The 21,042-nt window shown below is 45.1% G+C and overlaps 1 protein-coding gene and 1 long non-coding RNA gene across 3 annotated transcripts in view; both read right to left on the reverse strand.

Annotated features, from left to right (window-relative positions):
* Window positions 1–1,042: 1,042 nt before the first annotated feature.
* On the reverse strand, window positions 1,043–2,262 carry LOC311608989. The gene is made up of 2 exons (XR_014783214.1): window positions 2,175–2,262; window positions 1,043–2,131 (listed from the first exon to the last, which is right to left on the reverse strand). It is a non-coding gene; the product is annotated as an uncharacterized lncRNA (long non-coding RNA).
* A 31-nt stretch (window positions 2,263–2,293) lies between these two features.
* The window catches only part of ITGA2 (integrin subunit alpha 2), a 95,667-nt gene continuing 76,918 nt past the window's right edge, over window positions 2,294–21,042 (reverse strand). For both annotated transcript variants that reach the window (XM_084801676.1, XM_084801675.1), the window contains exons 24-30: window positions 19,305–19,407; window positions 17,953–18,063; window positions 15,877–15,981; window positions 11,790–11,906; window positions 7,996–8,085; window positions 5,639–5,755; window positions 2,294–5,069 (exon numbers count right to left, since the gene is read on the reverse strand). In XM_084801676.1, coding sequence (XP_084657802.1) covers window positions 4,989–5,069; window positions 5,639–5,755; window positions 7,996–8,085; window positions 11,790–11,906; window positions 15,877–15,981; window positions 17,953–18,063; window positions 19,305–19,407 — 724 coding nt within the window. In that variant the 3' untranslated portion in view covers window positions 2,294–4,988. The remainder of the gene's footprint in view (window positions 5,070–5,638; window positions 5,756–7,995; window positions 8,086–11,789; window positions 11,907–15,876; window positions 15,982–17,952; window positions 18,064–19,304; window positions 19,408–21,042) is intronic.

Below are 21,042 nucleotides of genomic sequence, written 5' to 3' on the forward strand. Positions count from 1 at the left end.
TAAATAGGGCGAGGGGGCAGACTGTTAGAGGACCTTTGTAGTTTTTAATAGTAATGTAGAATCAGTGAAAGGAATCAGTTACTGTTGAAAATGAGTAACTATAGGATGATTGTGCAGTTACTTGTACGGGACAAGATGATGGCTTTAATGCAGGTTCTAAAATGCCAGCACTGACCAAGAAGAGGGAGGTGGACATAAGGTCCCACCCTGACCAATTGGCTGCTCGTAATTGATACCCGCTAGGAAATGGAAAGTTAATAAAGTGTCATTCAGTGTATCAACCCCACTCCCTGTATCCCAGACACACAACATGGGGGCAGATGCCATGTTGGCTACACAGATGGGTTCCATGTTACCTTTTATTTTCTTTTGCAGACAGCGAAACAAAACCATAAAGTTGGATGTGTAGAGAGGTGGGGAGGATCTGGGAATGTTGGGTGAGGGGAAAGAATATGCTCAAAATATATTGTAGAGACATTCTTCAACAAGGAAATAATATAGGTCTTTCTGTAAAGAAAAACATTTAAAAACCGGAAAACTAAAAACAAAACGGCAACAACAACAAAATGTTCTTTGTCTCCAGCGTTGTATTTTAAACATACGTTCCAGTTGTTTTTGTTTTATTTATGTACGTTTTGGGGGTGGGGACCCACGTGGAGGAATGCCCGATGCCCGGGTGGGGCTATTTTAACACTGATACAGATGGAAACTCTCACACTCTCCTTCAGCCCCGCCGCAGTCTGCCATGTCTGTAAACGCCAGGGCGTCTAGCTTTAATTCTTCAGGGTGCTCATGTCAGTGTGCTGGGCTTCTTTCTTTTTTTTTTTAACATTTAAGTCTCCCCCAAATATTTAATATCCAAATGCTTTGATTGTGCTTTGCATGTCGCACCACATCAGCCGCTTGGTTTTCTACCAGACCAGAAGCGCATGCTGCAGCCTGTGCCTTCTGAAACTGAACCGTGAATGTGTTCTGAGGAAAAAGGAGTCCCCAAGACAAACTGAAGTGTGTAACTTTGCAATAAACACCCAAGAACAGTAGCTTACTTTCAAAACAACTTTAATAATATTTTAACAACAGGGCATGAAAAGAATGATTGACAATTAAATAAAACTTTCCTGTTTCTCGTGCTCTGGTATCAGAAAAAGCTTTTATTCATGCCAGTCACTACCGTTGGATTGCTTCTAAGAATTCAAATCCACTCACCAAGTTGGAGTACAAGCAAATACATTCATCTTATATACTTTTGGTGGAAAGAAAAATGACAAAACACATTTAATTAAAACCAGCAAAGATCACATCTTACTAAGATTACTCAGCACATGTAAAGGAAGTAAGACAACTTCCTCCCTTAAAAAAAAAAAAGACAATCCAAATACAGTTGTGCAATATATACATTTACATTTTAGCTTCATTTGCCAAAATCAAGTACAAACAATACAATCTATATTTACACAGTGACAACATCTTTATACTTTAAAATTCAGATTGGTAAATATTTTACTTCCAGCTTTACCCCCATGTTTATCTTTTACCTCTGGATGTTTACTCTCTCGTGTTGAAAGGAGCTTCCTGAAAACACACAAAGGCCGTAGTCCTAGGAGACTGTGTAGGAGATTGCTCTTTGTGTGTGCAAGGAGACTGATGAGGGGCTCAGCTGAGCATCCACCTTCTGTGTAATGAAATCTTACTGGAATTTTCACATGTTGGGTCCAGCTATGTATCAGGATAGACACAGTATAACATAATAATTTATAATAATCATTTATGTGACTATCCAAAATTGGCTTTAGTTTTTTTTTTTTTTTAATTCTTCACAGTTAAAAAGGCAAGTTTCACTGTTGTATAAAATAACACTGCTAGCTAGAAAAAAAGTCTGTCAGTCAGGCATTCATAGGTGGCTGCTCAAATGAATGGTGCATAATTTTAAATGAGTCCAGTTTCCTTATTACACTATCTCACCTTGCTGCTGTTTGTAGAGTTCTGTGGTGACCATGCAAGAAGCATGTCAGGTTTTTAAGATCACATTTTGTGATGTGCCATCTATGAAATGGAGATTTTAACCCGACGTCTGTTGAGTCCTAGACTTCTTTTAAAGCAAAGGTATGACTGGATGGGCAACCATAAGTTGCTTGCAAACGCCGCCTACTGCCCCACAATGATTTCGTGAGAACATTCATCTTTGCTTAAAATTTCTTGAAAACTACAGGAGCCCTTTGGTTAAGACTGGGGACATTTGTTATTGTCAGGATCACGGGGGGGGGGGGGGGGTGGGGTGGGGGGGGAGATGCAGACTATCCTTGAGGGGATGGCTGCTTAAAACCCTGTAAGGCACAAGACAGCCCTCCCTCCTAAAACTTCTCCAAAATGACAATACTGCTAAGTGCACAAACCCTGGAGGAATGTGAGAAATGGCTTACCATCTGTGTCTAAGTCTTAGTTGTAACCCAGGCTTACCCCTTAGGAACTTGTCAAAGCTGATGACATAAGCCAAGGCTAGCTAACAGTGTCATGTTCTGTGTCTGGTAGGTAGCCCTGGTTTGCTGCCTGTAGAAGGAGAGGGAGGCAGTAAAATAAAGAGACGGTGTACTGGAGGTACTTGTAAAGCACACTAGAAAACCGTGTGTGTGTGTGTGTGTGTGTGTGTGTGTGTGTGTGTGTGTGCGCGCGTGCAGTAGGTTTAGTAACATGCTGTAGTATTCTCTATCAGCCCAGCGCCTGGTTTCTGTACTCTTCCAGATTTTGGTTAGAGTGACACAGCGACTCCACACAGCTGTTAAAACAACTGGACTCAGGATGACACAACTAGGAGAGCACCAGGCTGTTTTTGCTCTTCCTCCCTGACATTTACAGCTAATATTCTTCTCCCCTTGTTTGTTTAGCTTTATCAAGGATGAAGTGAGTGAGTAACTGGCCCAAGTAGCTTTGGACTGCCACCCAGGGGCCTGGCCATGAGGGCAGTGAGCACCATCCATCCACACACACTAGACAGTTGTTTCTTCACCCCTGACATCTCTAGGTCACAGTCTTGGAGGTTGTATAGCAGGAAGTCCTTATGGTTGGCTTTTAAGATGGAGTCAGTGCCGAGTCCTAAGGCCGACTTCCCCTTTCATTAGGAGAACAATGAAGTTCCTAAAAGGTTGAGGGCTGGGCTAAAGCTCTTTGCCCGTAGTGGACAACAAGGTGGTTCCCCTGTTGTCCTCCTAGCCTTTTTCTTACAGCTCTCTTCTAGAGAATGTCTAGGCTCAGAGATGAGGTGCAAAGGGCTGGAAAGGACCCAGTCCTCCCTGGAGTGCCATCTGTTTACATCACAGGGCCTGGGTGCTTGCCAGATGCAGGCTGCTGGACTTGCATAGCCTGTAAGAGTTTCAAGAGTCAGGCCCGAACAGTGTTGCCTGCCTGCATGCAGCACAGAGAGAGGGCCCCCTTCTAAGCTAGTGGCCTGTGCTACTGCTCCGACGTAACAACTCCCTGAGCTGTCCCATTTACCTTTTTTAATTTATTATTTTATTTTTTATCGCTGCATCAGCTACAAATTCAGGTTTAGATTTCTTACTTGTTTAGCAGCAAATGAAAATAGCTCCCTAAAGTTAAGGAGTGTGTCGAGTAATCCACACAGGTGTGTGAGCTCAACACTTGGGGGTTGTGCGTAGGGTCAGGTGAGTTGGTGTTCATGGTGTAGGAGATGTGGGTGGCAGTTTACAAAAGAAATTGTTTGTCTCTGACAAATGCACTAGATCATTCCCCGACAGCTGATCAATTAGAGGAGCACTCCTGTGATTCCCAAAAGGAAAGATAGCCCCTCCCTTTCATTTGGCAAGGATGGCCCCAGCAGATGATCACACTGTAAGTTTGTTATATTTAGATTACAAGTAAATTTTAGTGCCTTGGCTTTTAAACATCTTACAGCTTAATGTTTGTGGAAGTTTCTTTAGTGGATGGTATACTTATCTGCAAATATTTTATATATACTTGTATATATGTGTGCTTATATATAATACATATGTATATTTCTCTTGATTATTCTAGAATGTTTATAGTAAAATGGACTTAGAAGAGGCAGTCAGGGGCTGAAAGAAAGCACATGTTTTATCTATTTTTTTTTAATCCTGCTAAGCAAACACTTTAAGCCCTAGCCGTCATTTTATCTTTTGCTTTTAGACAGGGTCTCCTTAGGTTCTCCAGGATAGCCTTGAACTCACTACACAGCTCAGGGAAACGTCGGACTCCAACTCCTGACTCAGCCTCCTGCGTAGCTGAGATTACTGCCCTGCAACAGCAGGATTTTTTAAAACTTGGTTTATAAATAAGATTACCACTTAAAGGTTATCTACTTTGGATCAACCTTGGATGCACAGCAGAAATTGAAAAACAATCTATGCTGTTTTTTTTCTTTTGTCAGCAAACATTCATATTCTTTAAAATAATAATATCGTTAGTTATATGTATGTGGAAAGTACTTAGTACACACACACATATATAAATACATATATATAACCTACAATATGACATATCAAAGTTATATATATGTGTGTAATACATACTCATATGCTATATTATAATATATAACATATATAATGTATAATATACATAGCAGGTGCTTCCACTTTTTTGTTACTGTTAATCAAATTAAAAAAAGCATTCCCCATGCACTTCTCCCCCCCCCCCAAGTCTTAAAATGTTACAATTTTCTTGAAGGTTTGTCACACCTAGAAGCATCCCACCTTCCTGGTAGAGTGTCAAGGCTGGACTAGCCAGGCTAAAGATTACTTTGTTACTTTCTATACCATATCTTTGGTCTTTAGATCTACCCCTAGCCACCACCCAAAGTTTCTTTCATTACCAACTGTCCAGCAGTTACGCTAAAATTATCAGGCTAGTTTGCCTATTAAACTATTTAAAAGTGGACTTTAAAAGAAATCCATCCACCATACTAGCAAACCCTAGCTGGGCCGGCGCTAGCCCCGTGCAGTAGTGTCCACCGTCGTTTAACTGTTGAGTTCTGTGGTCTCATCCATCTCGTCTGGATTTTGGCCCATTTTTTTATACTGTCTTTTGAAGAAGCCAAGCTGTAAGATGACGACATAACCAGTTACCTCCCAAGACTACAGTTATCTTGATTTGATCATTACCCAACAGACACCCACATCCGCATCACACAGTGCCCAGAAAATACCAACAACTGAAAGAATGACGTTCCTACCCTTGCCTTATTCAGCAGGCGCCTTTGACCTGCTTTGCTGCCCGCGTACCCACAGCCCCTCTGGACTGCCTAGGGGTTTTGGGGGACATGAACAGGCCCTGACTGATACCTTAGCACCCATGTGTTGAGGAACTTTATGTCTAGAGGGTCAGGTTTCCTTGTGTGAAATTTATTGTCTGCCATTCTGTTTATTTGAAACGGAACAAAATGTTCAGGGTGCTGGGTGATAGGGAAGTTAAAACAAAAACAAAGTACTTACTGGTTTTCAAAGACTTGAATAAGGAAGCAGAATCTTGCTTGGTTTTTTGTTTTGTTTTGTGTTTTGTTTTTCTCCACGGCAAGAGGTAGCATGCCTTATTCAAGTTGCTGTTTTGTAAGGGGATTCGAAACGGGGACCTTCAGCAGTGCCACACGTTAGCCACGACATTTTCTTACCTTCCACAGACCTGCAACCACAGCCGACAGCAGAAGGATCCCAGCAATTACGCTTCCAATTATAACCCCTGTTGGCACTTCCGCCTTCTCACCGGGCTTCGTTATCATAAGGGGAATCTGTGAGGGAACACATGCTCCACACTGAGTTTATCTGCTTAGCAGAAGAGTGAACCTGCCTAGTGCAATCCAGTACTTTACAAATAAGACCCCCAGTTCTAGAGGGGGTGCCGTTCCGCAAGCGCCATGCAGAGCACGTGGTAGACGCAACCTGAAAACTCACACATGCGCAGTCTTTCTCCTCTCTCGTCCTCGGCTGTTATCAGTGTCTTGTGGCTATGCTGGGCTGAAGGCATCAGATGCTTTGTTTAAATTAGGCACTTCAGTTCCGGGTGTACATTTTTTGTGATCGAAGGAGACCAAAACATCCTAGGAAGCGGTGGGGGTGGGGGAGCACAGCCGCCGCCAACCCCTCATTCATTAATTTCGTCCTGGCTTTTAAAATACTGGCTGCAGTCTCAGTCAAGTTTGATATAAAACACTGGGGAAGTCGAACCGGGTATCTCAGGGGTGAGGTCACACAGCCCTTGAGCATATTCATGACTTTTATGTCCATGTCCCATGGTGGTCTTTGTGGCCGTGGAGTGCAAAGGCAGCCCCAGGGGCTTGAACAGCCACTCGTATTCTTTTTCTTAGTTGAGAAAAGGCTCTTTACCAAAATACTCTTCAGGGGTTACAGAGCAGAAGGTGACAATAGTTAATTTATTTACTTGATAGTACGTTAAACTGCAGTGACAGAGGACCTGCTTTTAATGAGGTGAGATAAACAGGAAGCCACCCTCAGTGACTGTTTCTCCTTGATTGTATTGAGAAGCTAAAACGTCCTGAAGGAAATGATATAAACCCATGCAGATCACTACTGTGCAGTAGTGCAGCACCAAGGCTGTATTCCAGAGGTCACCGATCTGGCGCTTGGACCTCCCTGTACCCTTGAGCACAATACCACATGTGGGCCTGGGTCTCTTCATGTAGGGGTGTGCCGGTATATGACATGGATCCCAAGTATTCCTAAAAAGCCTATCTAAATTGTTTGGACTGAAGAATAATTTCACAGACACACAATAGAAGTCAGCCTCTGCTATTAATTACTGTTGCACAAAGAAAAACCTGAGGGATTCATGAAAACAAAACTTTGAATTTTCAGTGAACATGACCCAGGGATGCTTTCATGAAGGAAAGATGTTAGTGGAGCCCACATATCCCTCAGATGCCGCGTTTTCCTACAAGGAGCCTTTAAAACAGTCGGCATTGCTCTGCTCCCAGCACTGAGTTCACTGCGCCCTCTGGCTCCCTTTCTGGCTTTCCATGACCAACCTCTGCAGAGACGGGCGTGGGCTTTCATCAAGGTTCCCGAACCAGTGGCAGAAAAGTGCCCTCTATTGTGTGGATCATTTTTCCTGGGACAAGAGCGGGGACAGCAGTCCTATGAACTCAACACAGGCATTGAGAGAGGCCCAGAGTTCATGATGCCCTTGGCTTTCTAACCAATCTGTAGGCTGCAGGCACTGGACAGGGGCCAACTGTCCAGCTGGACTTGGGGGCAGAGTCGTGAACTGGCTCCCGGTTCTTAAACAAAAGCTTCAGGAGGAAAATGCTTGGAGTTCTGCCAACAGACTAGCCGGGCATGGAAATCCTGTTGTATCTAAAAATGGCACATGCTAACCAGAATCTCACTACTGAGGAAGGTTGCCTGTGCCAGGCTGAAGAACAGACAGCCTTTGTCTTCTATGAAAGGACACTTCTCCATGGTATCCCCCCCCCCCATGCCTTTAAATGAAGGGTTACATTTGTAGTTCTCCAGAATGCAAGGCAATGAATGGACATGTCACTGTCTGGCTAGAAGAAGTACTTTTTAAAAAGCTTAATAAATGCCTTATTTACATATTCTTTTGCAGTGCTCTAGATCCAATTCAGGTCTTTAGTCAGGATAACTTAGGTCTTATTCCTCAATTGCTGGTGTTTTCTCACAGCACAGAAGCAGTGGTAATGCCACTTTAGGCATGGTGTCCAAATACGATAGACCCCCTCTGTTTGTACCTTTTGGGGGCGGGGGCGTGCGGGACGATCATCATTTCTAGGAAGCCAGCTTTACAACATGGGAAGCTAGGAGGAAGGCAAGTGTCTGGGCTTTCTGAGTCACAGAGAAGACACCTTGCCACATCTCAACCTAAGGACGCTCAGGGCAGCCTCCAGCATTTTGGCCAGAACCTTCTACATGCACACAGACGAGACGATGACTGTTGGTGCTTCATACAATAGGACATCTGTCAGGGAGACAGGGAAGGACACATCTCACTCACCGTGACAGTGTTTTCCTCAACCACGTACAGCTGAGGGTTATGCGTGTCGATTTCTGCCACCGCTGTCAGCTGCACAGTCTGGAATGTCGACTGGAATACAGAGTGAAAAAAAATTTTACCCTTACAGCAGTCAGCACAGAAAACCTGGCACGCTCAAGATTACCCAGTTCCTGGCGGAAAGTCACAAGGAGAAAAGCCAGGCCTGAAGATTCAGCCCTTTGCAAGCTTGAACTTGCTACATGGGCCTGTCAGAAGTTTCTGAGCAGCCTTTGAAATGCGCGATGATTGACCACCTGCCTCTGCAAATTAAACCAAGTCTTAGGGTGGCACCCAGACAGGAGCCCTGGAAGCACATCCTTACATTATTTAAATTTGAAAGTGATTCAACCAGAAGACTTACAAGAGCTGTTTCTAAATGGAAAAGCTTGTCACCAAGATTTTGTGGGTTTTTTCCCTTAAATTTAATGAACCTTGATACATAAAAGAAAATTGCACATAATACTTTTACCCATACCTGGTCAAGGCACATAATGAAGTAGAAAGAGGCATTTGAGTTTCCTCTTGGGTGCACATGCATAAAATATCACTACCTAAAGATGCACTTGAACTTGACAATACACGTTGGTTGCAGAAACCTTGAGCCTTCTGACTTGTTGTACCACATTAGGAATGATTTCTCACGTCCTAATGTAAGTGTCTCTATCAGGTGATACTGACTGTGGGGTGGATGCATAAGGACACATCTGTATGCCAGTGCTATGGGTAAGGGCACATCTGTATGCCGGTGCTATGGGTAAGGGCACATCTGTATGCTGATGCTGGGTAAGGACACATCTGTATGCCGATGCTATGGGTAAGGACACATCTGTATGCCAGTGCTATGGGTAAGGGCACATCTGTATGCCGGTGCTATGGGTAAGGGCACATCTGTATGCTGATGCTGGGTAAGGACACATCTGTATGCCGATGCTATGGGTAAGGACACATCTGTATGCCAGTGCTATGGGTAAGGGCACATCTGTATGCTGATGCTGGGTAAGGACACATCTGTATGCCGATGCTATGGGTAAGGACACATCTGTATGCCGATGCTATGGGTAAGGATATAAAGTAGGTTTACATGCCGTCATCAATGTGTCTATGGAAAGAGTCTGCTCAGTGACAACATGATTGATGCAAATGTCTTGCCACTAGCATTTCATGTACAATGCAGACAAACTGTGGGCTTCATAGTTACGTGAGATGGAAGCTGACGTGAAGACTTCAGAGCCGTCTTCATGGGCCCTGGCTGTTAGGACCCTGTTGTTCTGGTTACTAGGGTACAGCCTCTCCATGAAGTAATTTGCAGACTCTATCCGGGAGCCAGCTAGAGAGAATGTATTTCCAAAAAGTGAGCAATTTGTTTCCTTTCTGCCACACCAGCCTCTGGTTATTCTTAATGTCCTCAAGATGGCAGATTGCATCAAATGTTAACCCTAAACGCTGATCTTTTAAACACATAGGTGAAATATTAAGAGTATTTACACTGTGTGGGTGTGGGTGTGTGCGCGCACGTGTGCGCGCACGTGTGTGTATGTGTAGAAGGCTTGGCTCTTGTAAAGGACACCAGCTCAGTTCTCACCTGCACCTCCAATTACAGAAAATCCAGTTCTCTTTTCTGAACTCCAAGGGCACCTGCGTGCATGTATTACATACACAAAAACTTACACAGGCGCACACACAAATTAATACATCTCTTTTTTTTAAAGAAATGTTTTAATAATGGTAAAAATTTAAAGAAAAGGTGGCAGTCACGTGAATATGAGGCTGTAGGCCCTGTACATTGTGTGATGAAATAATTGTTCTCACAATGCTAATATAGCTGCCCACAGAGCTTGCCCAATGTCCCACAATATTAACTAGTAGCGGAAGGCATACGTCACGTACCCAGGAGAGCTGAGTAACACACGTTAGCATTCACCAAGGCTTTCCTTACAGAAGGCAGCCAGTGCTACTGGGAAACTTGAGCGGTCAGTATGTGATAGGATACTTGAGACATTAAGCTGATGTGCACCGCATCAGCAAAGTGGGTAGGAGAAGGCACCTCATAGTGAGCCCCATGCTGGAAAGGAGACTAGTGTGCGTCCACTTGGCTGTTAAAAAAGTAAGGCAGAAGTAAACAGTTGCCCTCTCCAGGAGGAGAAAGACATGCTGGGCTTGACACCCAATAACTCTGAAGGGTGTTTTCTCAGCTTAACAACTGTAACTATTGTAAAAAAGGATGAATTCTCTACAGCTTAAGAATTTGGCTCCCCAGCCAGGTGTGGTGGTACATGCCTTCAGTTCCAGCACTTGGGAAGCAGAGGCAATTGAATCTCTGTGAGTTCAAGGCCAGCCTGGTCTACAAAGTGAGTTTCAGGACAGCCAGGACTATACAGAGAAATCCTGTCTTGAAAAAACCGAAAGAGTTGTAGCGCTTTTACTGAGGCAGAGTTAGAGTCCCAGCTCCATGTGAAGCAGCTCACAGACACCTGGAAATCCAGTTCCACAGGGCCCTTTCCCTCTGCCCTAGGTAGGTGCCTGTACTCACGGCTCGTGCACAACCCCAGCCAATACACATAATTAAGACTAAAACAAATCTCAAAATGCATAAGACTACTCTCAAACTACTTGGCAAAATGGCTCCAAACCCATGCTGTGCACGTCTGTCCATTCCCCTCCCCAAGAAGAAAATAAATAAAGTGTAAACAAACAAACAAAAACAAAAGAACTTGGCTCCCAGAAAAGAAAGGCTGCCTCTGAGCCTGTTAAGAGGCGCTCCCATAAAGCCTGCCGGTTAAAATGACATAGCTACAATCCAACTCCAGAAAACCCCCAGATTCTTTTCACAAAGCCAGAGCGACAAAATGTTTTGATGTGCAAAAGTCAGTTTTTCTTCCCGCTTGGAAAAGTTTGTTATGAAAATATTTGTTCTTCAGTTCTAAGGAGCCAGGAAGCAGTTGGTAAGACTGAGTACCACACTGCAGCAGCTGGGGAGGATGGTGGTGCCTCCGACAGCACCATGGTGTCACATCTTAGGCCTCGGAATTGTCCTAGGTGCTTTCAAGCCAATAAGAATGACAAACAGACAAAAGAAGACAGTGTTTCCAAAGGGAATCCCAAGCCCTCAGTCTTCCCACTTCCCCGGCTCTGTAAGCTTTCCCTAAACTTTCACCACCATTTTTATATTCTGTCTCTACTCAGTCTTACTGCTTATGTTTAGACTCCAGAGCCAAGTTAGGAGGGCGCTCTCTAATCTAACACAGAACTCCAGAGAATGTGGATTATTGCTGATTGTGGAATGGTGAAAACCGAAGGACCAGAGTATTAAAAATGCCCCATCGAGAGCCATACCCTGCCATGCACATATACGAAGATTCAGTCTAAGATATTTTGTCAACAGTCAGAGCCAGCATTGGAAGAAGGACTAGTCAGTCAGTCATTTGGACGGTCGGGATGAAGGATGCTGCGGCCTGGCTTCTCAATCCCTGCTCAAGTGGTACTGAGGTAGACCGATGCCTGCTGTGCAGAGAAGCAACACTGACCATTACTTTGGGTGCTTTCTTTCTCATGGAGACTGAAGTAGCCTAAGAGGTGTGTGCTTTTTGGGCTTACTCGTCAAATTAAAGGTAAGCCTCCAGTATGATGGCTCTGGTTTGTTTGGGCACTGTTGACTGCAGGTAGGGTGCCACCTCCTCAAGCAGGAAGAATAATTTCGGCAATGAAGCCGCCTGTTCCTTCCCTTGATGAACCCGGTGGGTACAGCTGATACTTACAGCAGCAAAGGTCCTGTTCCAAAGTCGGGTGGTGACATTGATAAAGTACTCTGCTTTCATGTGAAGATCTTTCAGCCAGCAGGTGATATTACTGCTGCAGGAGGCGGTTCTGCAGTCCTTTCAGATTAGAGTCAACAGGAGAGAAAGAGGGAAGGAGGGAGGGAGGGGGGGCGAAGGCAGAGAGGGGGAGAGGCACAGGAAAGAGAATGGGTGTTACAAATGCCAAAATTTTAGAAGTAGATCAGGTAAAACTCAGCGCTGGGAAGAACCTATTACAGTGGCTCTCAACCTTCCTGGTGCTGCGACCCTATGACCCCGGCCACAAAATTATTTCTGTTGCTATTTGTGACTGTAATTTCGTTGCTGTTGTGAATTGTAATGTAAATGCCTGATATGTAGGATGTCTGATATGTAGGATATCTGATATGTAGGATGTCTGATATGTAGGATGTCTGATATGTAGGATGTCTGATATGTAGGATATCTGATATGTAGGATATCTGATATGTAGGATGTCTGATATGTAGGATGTCTGATATGTAGGATATCTGATATGTAGGATATCTGATATGTAGGATGTCTGATATGTAGGATGTCTGATATGTAGGATGTCTGATATGTAGGATATCTGATATGTAGGATGTCTGATATGTAGGATGTCTGATATGTAGGATGTCTGATATGTAGGATATCTGATATGTAGGATACCTGATATGTAGGATGTCTGATATGTAGGATGTCTGATATGTAGGATGTCTGATATGTAGGATATCTGATATGTAGGATGTCTGATATGTAGGATGTCTGATATGTAGGATATCTGATATGTAGGATATCTGATATGTAGGATATCTGATATGTAGGATGTCTGATATGTAGGATGTCTGATATGTAGGATGTCTGATATGTAGGATGTCTGATATGTAGGATATCTGATATGTAGGATATCTGATATGTAGGATATCTGATATGTAGGATGTCTGATATGTAGGATATCTGATATGTAGGATATCTGATATGTAGGATGTCTGATATGTAGGATGTCTGATATGTAGGATGTCTGATATGTAGGATGTCTGATATGTAGGATGTCTGATATGTAGGATATCTGATATGTAGGATATCTGATACACAACCTCCGTGAAAAGGGTCATTCGGCCCCAAAGAGATCGGGACGCACAGGTTGGGAGCCGCTGTTGTACAAGTGCCTATAACTTTCCTTTGAGGGATTTTGGTATCATGCCTCAGAGTATAAAGGGTTGACAGCTTGCCCCAGCCATTTCTTGTTCCTATGGATCGCCTCAGAGATAACGGAAATACATGAAAAGAAGGGCCCAACCTGTTTATTATACTGTCTATGGCCGTTAAAGCAAAGCACAGTAACTAACTCATGCTATCAGCAATGTGCTAGGCGAGTAAATTATTGAATAGAAACAACACGTAGTATAATTTAGTCATTAAACTTAGTGATAATAATGAGTTTCTTAGATTAAAATATGTGAGTAAAAGCGTCAGTAGCTGTCAGGGGCTAGGGGAAAGAGGGAGGTGTGAGTCCACGGAGCGCAGTGGAGTTTTAGGGTCATTCGGCCACTCTCTATGCTGCCAGGTTCAAGGACACAGGTTGTTATACATGCTCAAGCTCCATAGCGTGAGTATTTGAAATTTCAAACATGAGCCTCAAGGTAAACTATGGTTTTAGGAGGTGATATGTTAGTGTGGGTCTGTCATTGGGGTACATCTGTACCACTGTACTGTGGGGTTTTGATGGTGGGTGAAGCCATGGCTATGTGTGAACAGGAGGTAGATGGGAAATTCTTCTACATTTCACATGACTTTGTTATGAGTTGCTTTTAAAAATAAAGACTCTTTAGAAAGAGTCTGTGAGGGCCAGGAAGATACCGCAGAGGATAAGAGCATTAGGACTAGAGTTCAAGTCCCTAGCATCCCTGCAGAAAGCTTCTCCTGGCTGTGTGAGCCTGTGGCCCCAGTGCCTGGCTGTGTGTGCCTGTGGCCCCAGTGCCTGGCTGTGTGTGCCTGTGGCCCCAGTGCCTGGCTGTGTGTGCCTGTGGCCCCAGAGCCTGGCTGTGTGTGCCTGTGGCCCCAGTGCCTGGCTGTGTGTGCCTGTGGCCCCAGTGCCTGGCTGTGTGAGCCTGTCGCCCCAGTGCCTGGCTGTGTGTGCCTGTGGCCCCAGTGCCTGGCTGTGTGTGCCTCTCACCCCAGTGCCTGGCTGTGTGTGCCTGTCGCCCCAGTGCCTGGCTGTGTGTGCCTGTCGCCCCAGTGCCTGGCTGTGTGTGCCTGTCGCCCCAGTGCCTGGCTGTGTGTGCCTGTGGCCCCAGTGCCTGGCTGTGTGTGCCTGTGGCCCCAGTGCCTGGCTGTGTGTGCCTGTCGCCCCAGTGCCTGGCTGTGTGTGCCTGTGGCCCCAGTGCCTGGCTGTGTGTGCCTGTCGCCCCAGTGCCTGGCTGTGTGTGCCTGTGGCCCCAGTGTTCGGGGAGAAGTGGATCCTGAAAGTTCTCAGGCAATCTAGCCTTGTTAAAACGATGAACATCCAGTGCAGTGAGAGACCCTGTCTCAAGGCAATATGTTGGGGAGTAATAGAGAGTGCCCCAGCCTGTGTAACACTCACATGAGAACACGCCTTCATACTCCTGTGCATGTACCATACAGCATGCATTCTCCCTCTCTCTCTCTCTCTCTCTCTCTCTCTCTCTCTCTCTCTCTCTCTCTCTCTCACACACACACACACACACACACATACAGAGTCACACAGCCAACACACACACATGTACACACAGGTACACAGGCACACACATATACACCACTCACATACATATACATATTCAAACACACACACAGTCACACACACACACATGTACACACATGCACACAGGCACACAGGCACACACACCACTCAGATGCATATACATATGCACACACACTCCACACCACACTCAGGGACACACACATTATATATATATATATACACATACAAAAACCCTGAAAAACCAAAATTAATCTATGACATTGGCTTATAAATGGCCCCAATAAAAAATAACATGTAACAACATACATATCTACCTACATGCATATTAACACAAATAAAAAAGAGTTTTCATCCTTTTCCCCCTACTTATTCCATCCATCGCAAAATAAGACAACTGCAAATAAAGAAAGCAAGCCAGGAGAACTTGAGCACCGCGGATGGGGACGAGCCGTAGCTTGCTTGGAGTTTACTGTGTGCTTACTCAGTGACTGAGTCTGTGCCAAGAACCTTTGCTCGCTGTTACACTGCTCTCTCCCCAGAGAACAGGGAAGAGCTGGGAAGGAGGAAAGTGAGCATGGAGTTCCTTTTCAAACTTAGTAGGGGAAGCACTGGCTCTGTTGATTGTCTCTGTCCCTCCACTCACCCTCCCCTGACCTGTCTGCCCCCTCCACTCACCCTCCCCTGACCTGTCTGCCCCCTCCACTCACCCTCCCCTGACCTGTCTGCCCCCTCCACTCACCCTCCCCTGACCTGTCTGCCCCCTCCACTCACCCTCCCCTGACCTGTCTGCCCCCTCCACTCACCCTCCCCTGACTTGTCTGCCCCCTCCACTCACCCTTCCCTGACCTGTCTGCCCCCTCCACTCACCCTCCCCTGACTTGTCTGCCCCCTCCACTTCCAGCGGCCTCCATTTCACTTCCATGTCACATCACACGTGTCCTGTTGATGCTGTGAGCTGTTGACCTAAGCTTGAAAACATGATCGCTGTATCGTAGTTTGCACACACCATCAAAGGCAAAAGGGCAGTGGTTCTCAACCTTCCTAACATTGTGGCCCTTTAGTACAGCTCCTTGTGATGTGGTGGCCCCCACCCTAAAATTGTGTTGCTACGTCATAACTGTAATTTTGCTACTGTTATGAATCACAATGCAAATATCTGATATTTCTGATGGTCTTAGGTTGACCCCCGTGAAAGGGTCATTTGACCCTCAAATGAGTCGCAACCCACCTGTTGAGAACCCCTGCTCTAGGTTGTTGGGATAAAACAAGAACCCCGAATCCAGATGCAACAAACAGCAGGCAAAGGTAACATTGACCTCTCCTCACCAATTCTTTTGTGTGCCGGAAGTTTTCGCTCTTGAAAGATACAGGAAAGGGCGCGTGTCCTAGCTTCAGTGGATTTACTTCTGCTGTGCAGCTGATGTCACCAGCCTACAGAGAAGAACACCACATCAGACTTGGAAGCCAAAATGATATGCATCATTCCTTTCAGCCTGCCAGAAAAATCCTATTGTCCTGTGGGGTACAGGAGGGGCCCTTAGGCTCTTTTCTCAGGGGCTCAGTGGCCAAATCTTTTGTTCTGCAGTAAAGCCTGAAGTGCTGCAGTGAGCTGGCGTGACCTGGTGAGGCCGGCCAGCTTCTCACAGCTTGTCATGCTTGCAATATGGTTTGTTCCTCGTGGCTCACACATTAGAAGAGTGGTCTCCCCGGAGCCTAGCAGAATCATCATCAAAGAGACCAGAGAGACTTCCTCCAGCAACGGATGGGAGCAGATGCAGGCTGGGTACCACAACCCAACATTAAGGAGCTCTGGGAGTCCTGCTGGAGAGGGGGAGGAGTCTCACGGACACTGTAAGAACATGGCCGACACACTCAACTGACAGGGACTCTTGTAGAGATCAGGGAAGCTGTAGGTGGCTGGCCTCGGTCCTCTGCGTGGTGTATGTTATGGCTGAGTGGCTTGGTGTCCTCGTGAGAATCCTAACAGTGGGGGTGGGCACTGTCCCTGACCCTTTGGCCTATGGTGGGGCCATTTTGCTCCTACTTGTCCAGACCTGATGTGATGGTTCGTGCCTGGTCTTATTGTAGCTTGGCATGCCATGTTTGTTTGGTGTTCCTGGGAGAATTGCTCTTTTCTGAGGGGAGGTGGGGGTGTGTGGACCTATGGGAGGTGAGAGACTGGGGGGGGGAGACTGGAGGGGGAGAGAAGGGAGGGGAAACTGCAGCTGTGGTGTAATATATGAGAAAGGAATAAAGATGAAGAAGGAGTAGGAGGAGAAGGTGAGAGGGAGGACAAGGAGGAAGAGGAGGAAGAGGAGGAGAAGGAGGAGGAGGCGTGGTCCCTGAGGTAGCAGTGTGGAGAGAGAGAATAGGACCTTTAAGGGTTGGGTCCCAGTAGAACATCTAATTAATTAAAGGGATGTCCTAAGGGGGGGAGCAGGATTTGATGCCCTCTCCAGCTTCCTACTTGGCAATGGACTTCCCTTTTCCCCTTCCTCTCTAAAACCAGCTACCACGAGACCCTCACCAGAGCTAAAATGATGCTGGCATCATATTGCTGAACCTCAAGAGGTGGAGGAGTTAAAGAAATCTTTTTACTTGTAAAGTCAATCTAACCTCAGGCATTTTATTGTAGCACTGCACACTGAGCTAATACTTTGCCCGCATGACATGAGATAAATTTTTATAAAAACAAACATACATAAATAAGTGAAACAAGAAACCGTGAATGGTTCAGTTTAGTGTTCTTTTCTCTGAAGCACCTTAGGGCTTTAATTTCTTTCAGTCTACTGTGCATGTAGAAGAAATAAGATTACTATAAGAGCAGCTAGGCGCTCAATTAAAGGAGAGCTAGTGTTAAGAGGGTCGGCTGTGACAGGCACTGCCTCTTGGTCCAGGCTGCATGGACGAAGCCCTGTAGCTTTCATAAGAAAATGCCAGCATTCTGCCCTTCTCTTCAGACTAACTTCACTGCCTTCATGTCTCGCCTTTAAAAGCAACTGGGGGTGATTAAAATGACTGACTTGGGATGAGAACTATGGACTGAAAGTCCGAGCCAGCCATTTGAAGACCACCTACTAATTGCAGCTCTCTAGACCTACTGTGTGGCCATAGTAGACTGAACCTCTCGCTTCTTGGTTTTCCTCTCCTAGCAGGGATCTGACCAAGTCAAATGCCCTCCTCCTCCTCCAGACAGAGACTGTAGAATAACTTCAGCCACCTTTGACTACCCTAGCCGGGTTGGTGGTTTTCTTAGGCCATAGGAGGTTTGATGCTCGTGTGCTGGGATCTGGGATGTAGATGTGCTGCTTGCTCTCTTATTTCTCAACTTCCAGGTGCAGGCACCATCACCCTTAAGTCCTTCGTCGTTTCCATCTGTGCAGCCAGCTGCACTGACCTTACCTGGTCTGTCTGTATCCCGGTCAGATACAGGAGCGGGTTCTTTGCCTTGGTGTACTGAGGAATGTGGATGGTTACCAGTGCCATGCTCACTGGAGCACTTCCGGTTGTTACCTGTGTAGAGAATAACACGTGACACCAATGCTGCCACCAAAAATGCCATTGGTGATGCCATCGGTGATGCGAGGAATCAAGGGTATCCTTGTGCCTTCGGGGAGGAGCCGAACTTCACTAAAGATCAGCTTTTCACCTAAAGATTAAAGGTCGTCAAACACTGAGTGGCCGTGCCCTTCCATGCTATCTGTTCCCACTGGTGGGAATTAAGTTAACAGTGTGGAAAACACTTGTTACCATGGTTGATACTTACACTGTCAACAGTGTTACTTTTCTTTTATTGTGAATTGATTAAAAGTCCCATAAAGTGTGTGGGGTTTTTTTTTGTTTTTTGTTTTTGTTTTTGTTTTTGTTTTTTTTGGTTTGGTTTGGTTTGGTTTTGTCATTAAAGACATGAAACTAAACTGCAGAGCTGACCCTGTCTGTAGATGAGTGGAAATGCTCAGACAATGCCCAGGAGGCAGGGGAATTCCTATTTTCTTTGCAAAGTCATTCTTTTCTAAATTAGCTGCTCTTTCATCACCTAACCCGCCCACTCCCTTAGTTATACTCTATGGCCCAGACTGGCTCTAAATTTATAGCAATCTCACCCCCAGCTTCCCAAGCTCCTGGATTACAGGTGTCTCTCTGTGAATTTCTCTGAATAACTGATTCCAATCTTTAGATTAATAGTGACTTACTTATAGATACAGCCATGCTGTATTGAACTGACTCAAAGCATTTTTAGATACTGCTTAGTATAAGGGCACAAAAGCCCTATTTGTAGCATGTTAGTGAGCTTTTCAAACAGGACTGGTCTCCAAGCATATGGTAGTGAAATGGACACCCACCCACAGGAATGGCTTTGTGGTGACACCTTGTTGGTTACTTGTATTTGCTTTGAAAAATGTATCATTTCCCTGTTACCTAGGACACACAGCTAAAGATAAACCCCTCTACTTATCTGCCATCTACCTCAGACTTCTCAAAGTGAGGCACCGAAGCGAGCACCATCTGCAGCGCTGCCTTGTGTGCTTGTCAGAGGTGCACACTTCAGGCTCACCACAGAGCTGCTGAGTAAGAAACTGGGGCTTGAGGCTCAGCGGAGTGTGTGTGTTAATACGCCCTCCCCAAGGGACTGCACACTCAAGGCTGACAACCACTGGGGCACTGCAGGTGTGGTTGACTTTCTTCTCATCCTGGACTCCTTTATGGCTTTTCCCCTCTTCCGGGTTTGCCATGCTTATGACAAGCTTACCAACCTTGAGGGAGAAGATGAATTTAGGACCAACATCTTCAACACTGTTTACGACAGAAGGAGCATTCTCATCCGAAGAGATTTCATAGAAATTGATGTTAGTGGATCTGTTGGGTGATATCAGTGAGGCCAATTATTTGGTTTTGATGTTTTTCTTGAAGCATCATATTTATTTCACTTACGTGTCTTATAGCTTGGGTTACCATCAGAACAGCTCTTTTTTAACATATGAAAACACCAAATGGTTATTCTACCTCCACATCAGCGTTTTAAGATTCTATCTGAGTGAATATGAGAAGCTGTCTTTCTGCCTGACTGGTATCTGGGGAGGGTAGACATGGCAACGCCACTTAGCCCTGGCGTTAGTGGTATGCATGCAGTATAGATACACCTTGAGCCCATAAAATATTGAATTATTAATTGTTATCATAATATAAAAAGTAAAAATACTGAAAGCTAAAAATATTAAATACTATATAAATAATCATAATACAAAAGTTTTTAAAAGCATGAAAATTACTTGAATAACTTTCTTCCAAATCACACCCCTCCACTGTCTTTCTGAGGAAAGTCTGTGTGTTGATCAGTTGTCAAGTGTCTAGCATAGGTGTAACAGTATTATCTTAGGACTAACGGTTGCACTAGGCTCCAGTCCATGGCTATATTGACAAGTGTGGTGAACAGGTAGACACGCCCCAGCTTTGGTGGCTGGATTGGCTCTGTAAGCCAAGGTGTTTCTGTTGCTGTCACTGTCATCCAGTGAAGGGTCCCAGCTGCCCCAGCTCCTACAGTGTTCATTACTAAATGCCTAGGAAACAGGGCGTGGATTCATTGCATTAATCTTTCTCTGCTTTAGACCCATTCTAACAGTTGGCAGTGAGTTGAGATTTGATCCGAGTTGTTACCACCATTGCAGAACCACTTTCAACATCCACAGATTTTATTGTGAGATCCTGACCACATGATTTAGGATTCCTGATCAATGCCTGCAAGCATAGTAACACCCAGACCAGAGGAGTCCTCAGGGGACCGTTGCGCTGTGTGGAGTACTCAGGCACTGATAACCAGAGCAGGGTTCTGAAAAGCATTATGCATTCTTCCCCCCCCCACGCCATATATTCCCAGGGGGCAATTTGTCTAAATTATAGGATGTTTGGTTCATTTCCTAAGGAATGGACTAGACAATTTAGTGAGACAATCGTTTCTATCTTCTAGGCAGCCCCTCTCCATCTCTCTCTTTCTGCCCTTACCTTTCTCCCATTTTTATAGAACGCTCTTCCAACTTTTCAAGAGGGAAATCTGTCACAAGGAGAGCTGAGTATAAGTGGTATTTGTCAAGGTTTTATGTGTACGCGAGGAAGCAGTGATGTGTCAGCCTTGTGTGGAAAATGGGAAAACTGACTAAGGTTTAAAATATAGAACCCAGCTATGTGCGCAGGAGATATTCTCTTTGCTTTCCAGATGTTTATATAAGCCCCTACACACAGCCAACTCCTAAACTGGTTGATACAGTCTGCTTTTTGTATCTTAAGGAGATGTGACACTTTTCCACTTTTTACATTAGTTTTCCATACATTTCTTAAAAGTTACAGTAATAGCCATGTAAATTTAGGAAGATCCAGTTAACATAATTCTGTATTTATTATATGCAGAGAGCATAGCTGCGCATTTATCCAGTATTACAGTGGTTGCTAAGGACATGCTGGTTAGGTAGTACTTTCCTCAAAGGTTTACAAAAGGCC

This window comes from Acomys minous (assembly GCF_964271855.1).
Source record: "Acomys minous genome assembly, chromosome: 11".
In the NCBI taxonomy this organism is placed as follows: domain Eukaryota; kingdom Metazoa; phylum Chordata; class Mammalia; order Rodentia; family Muridae; genus Acomys; species Acomys minous.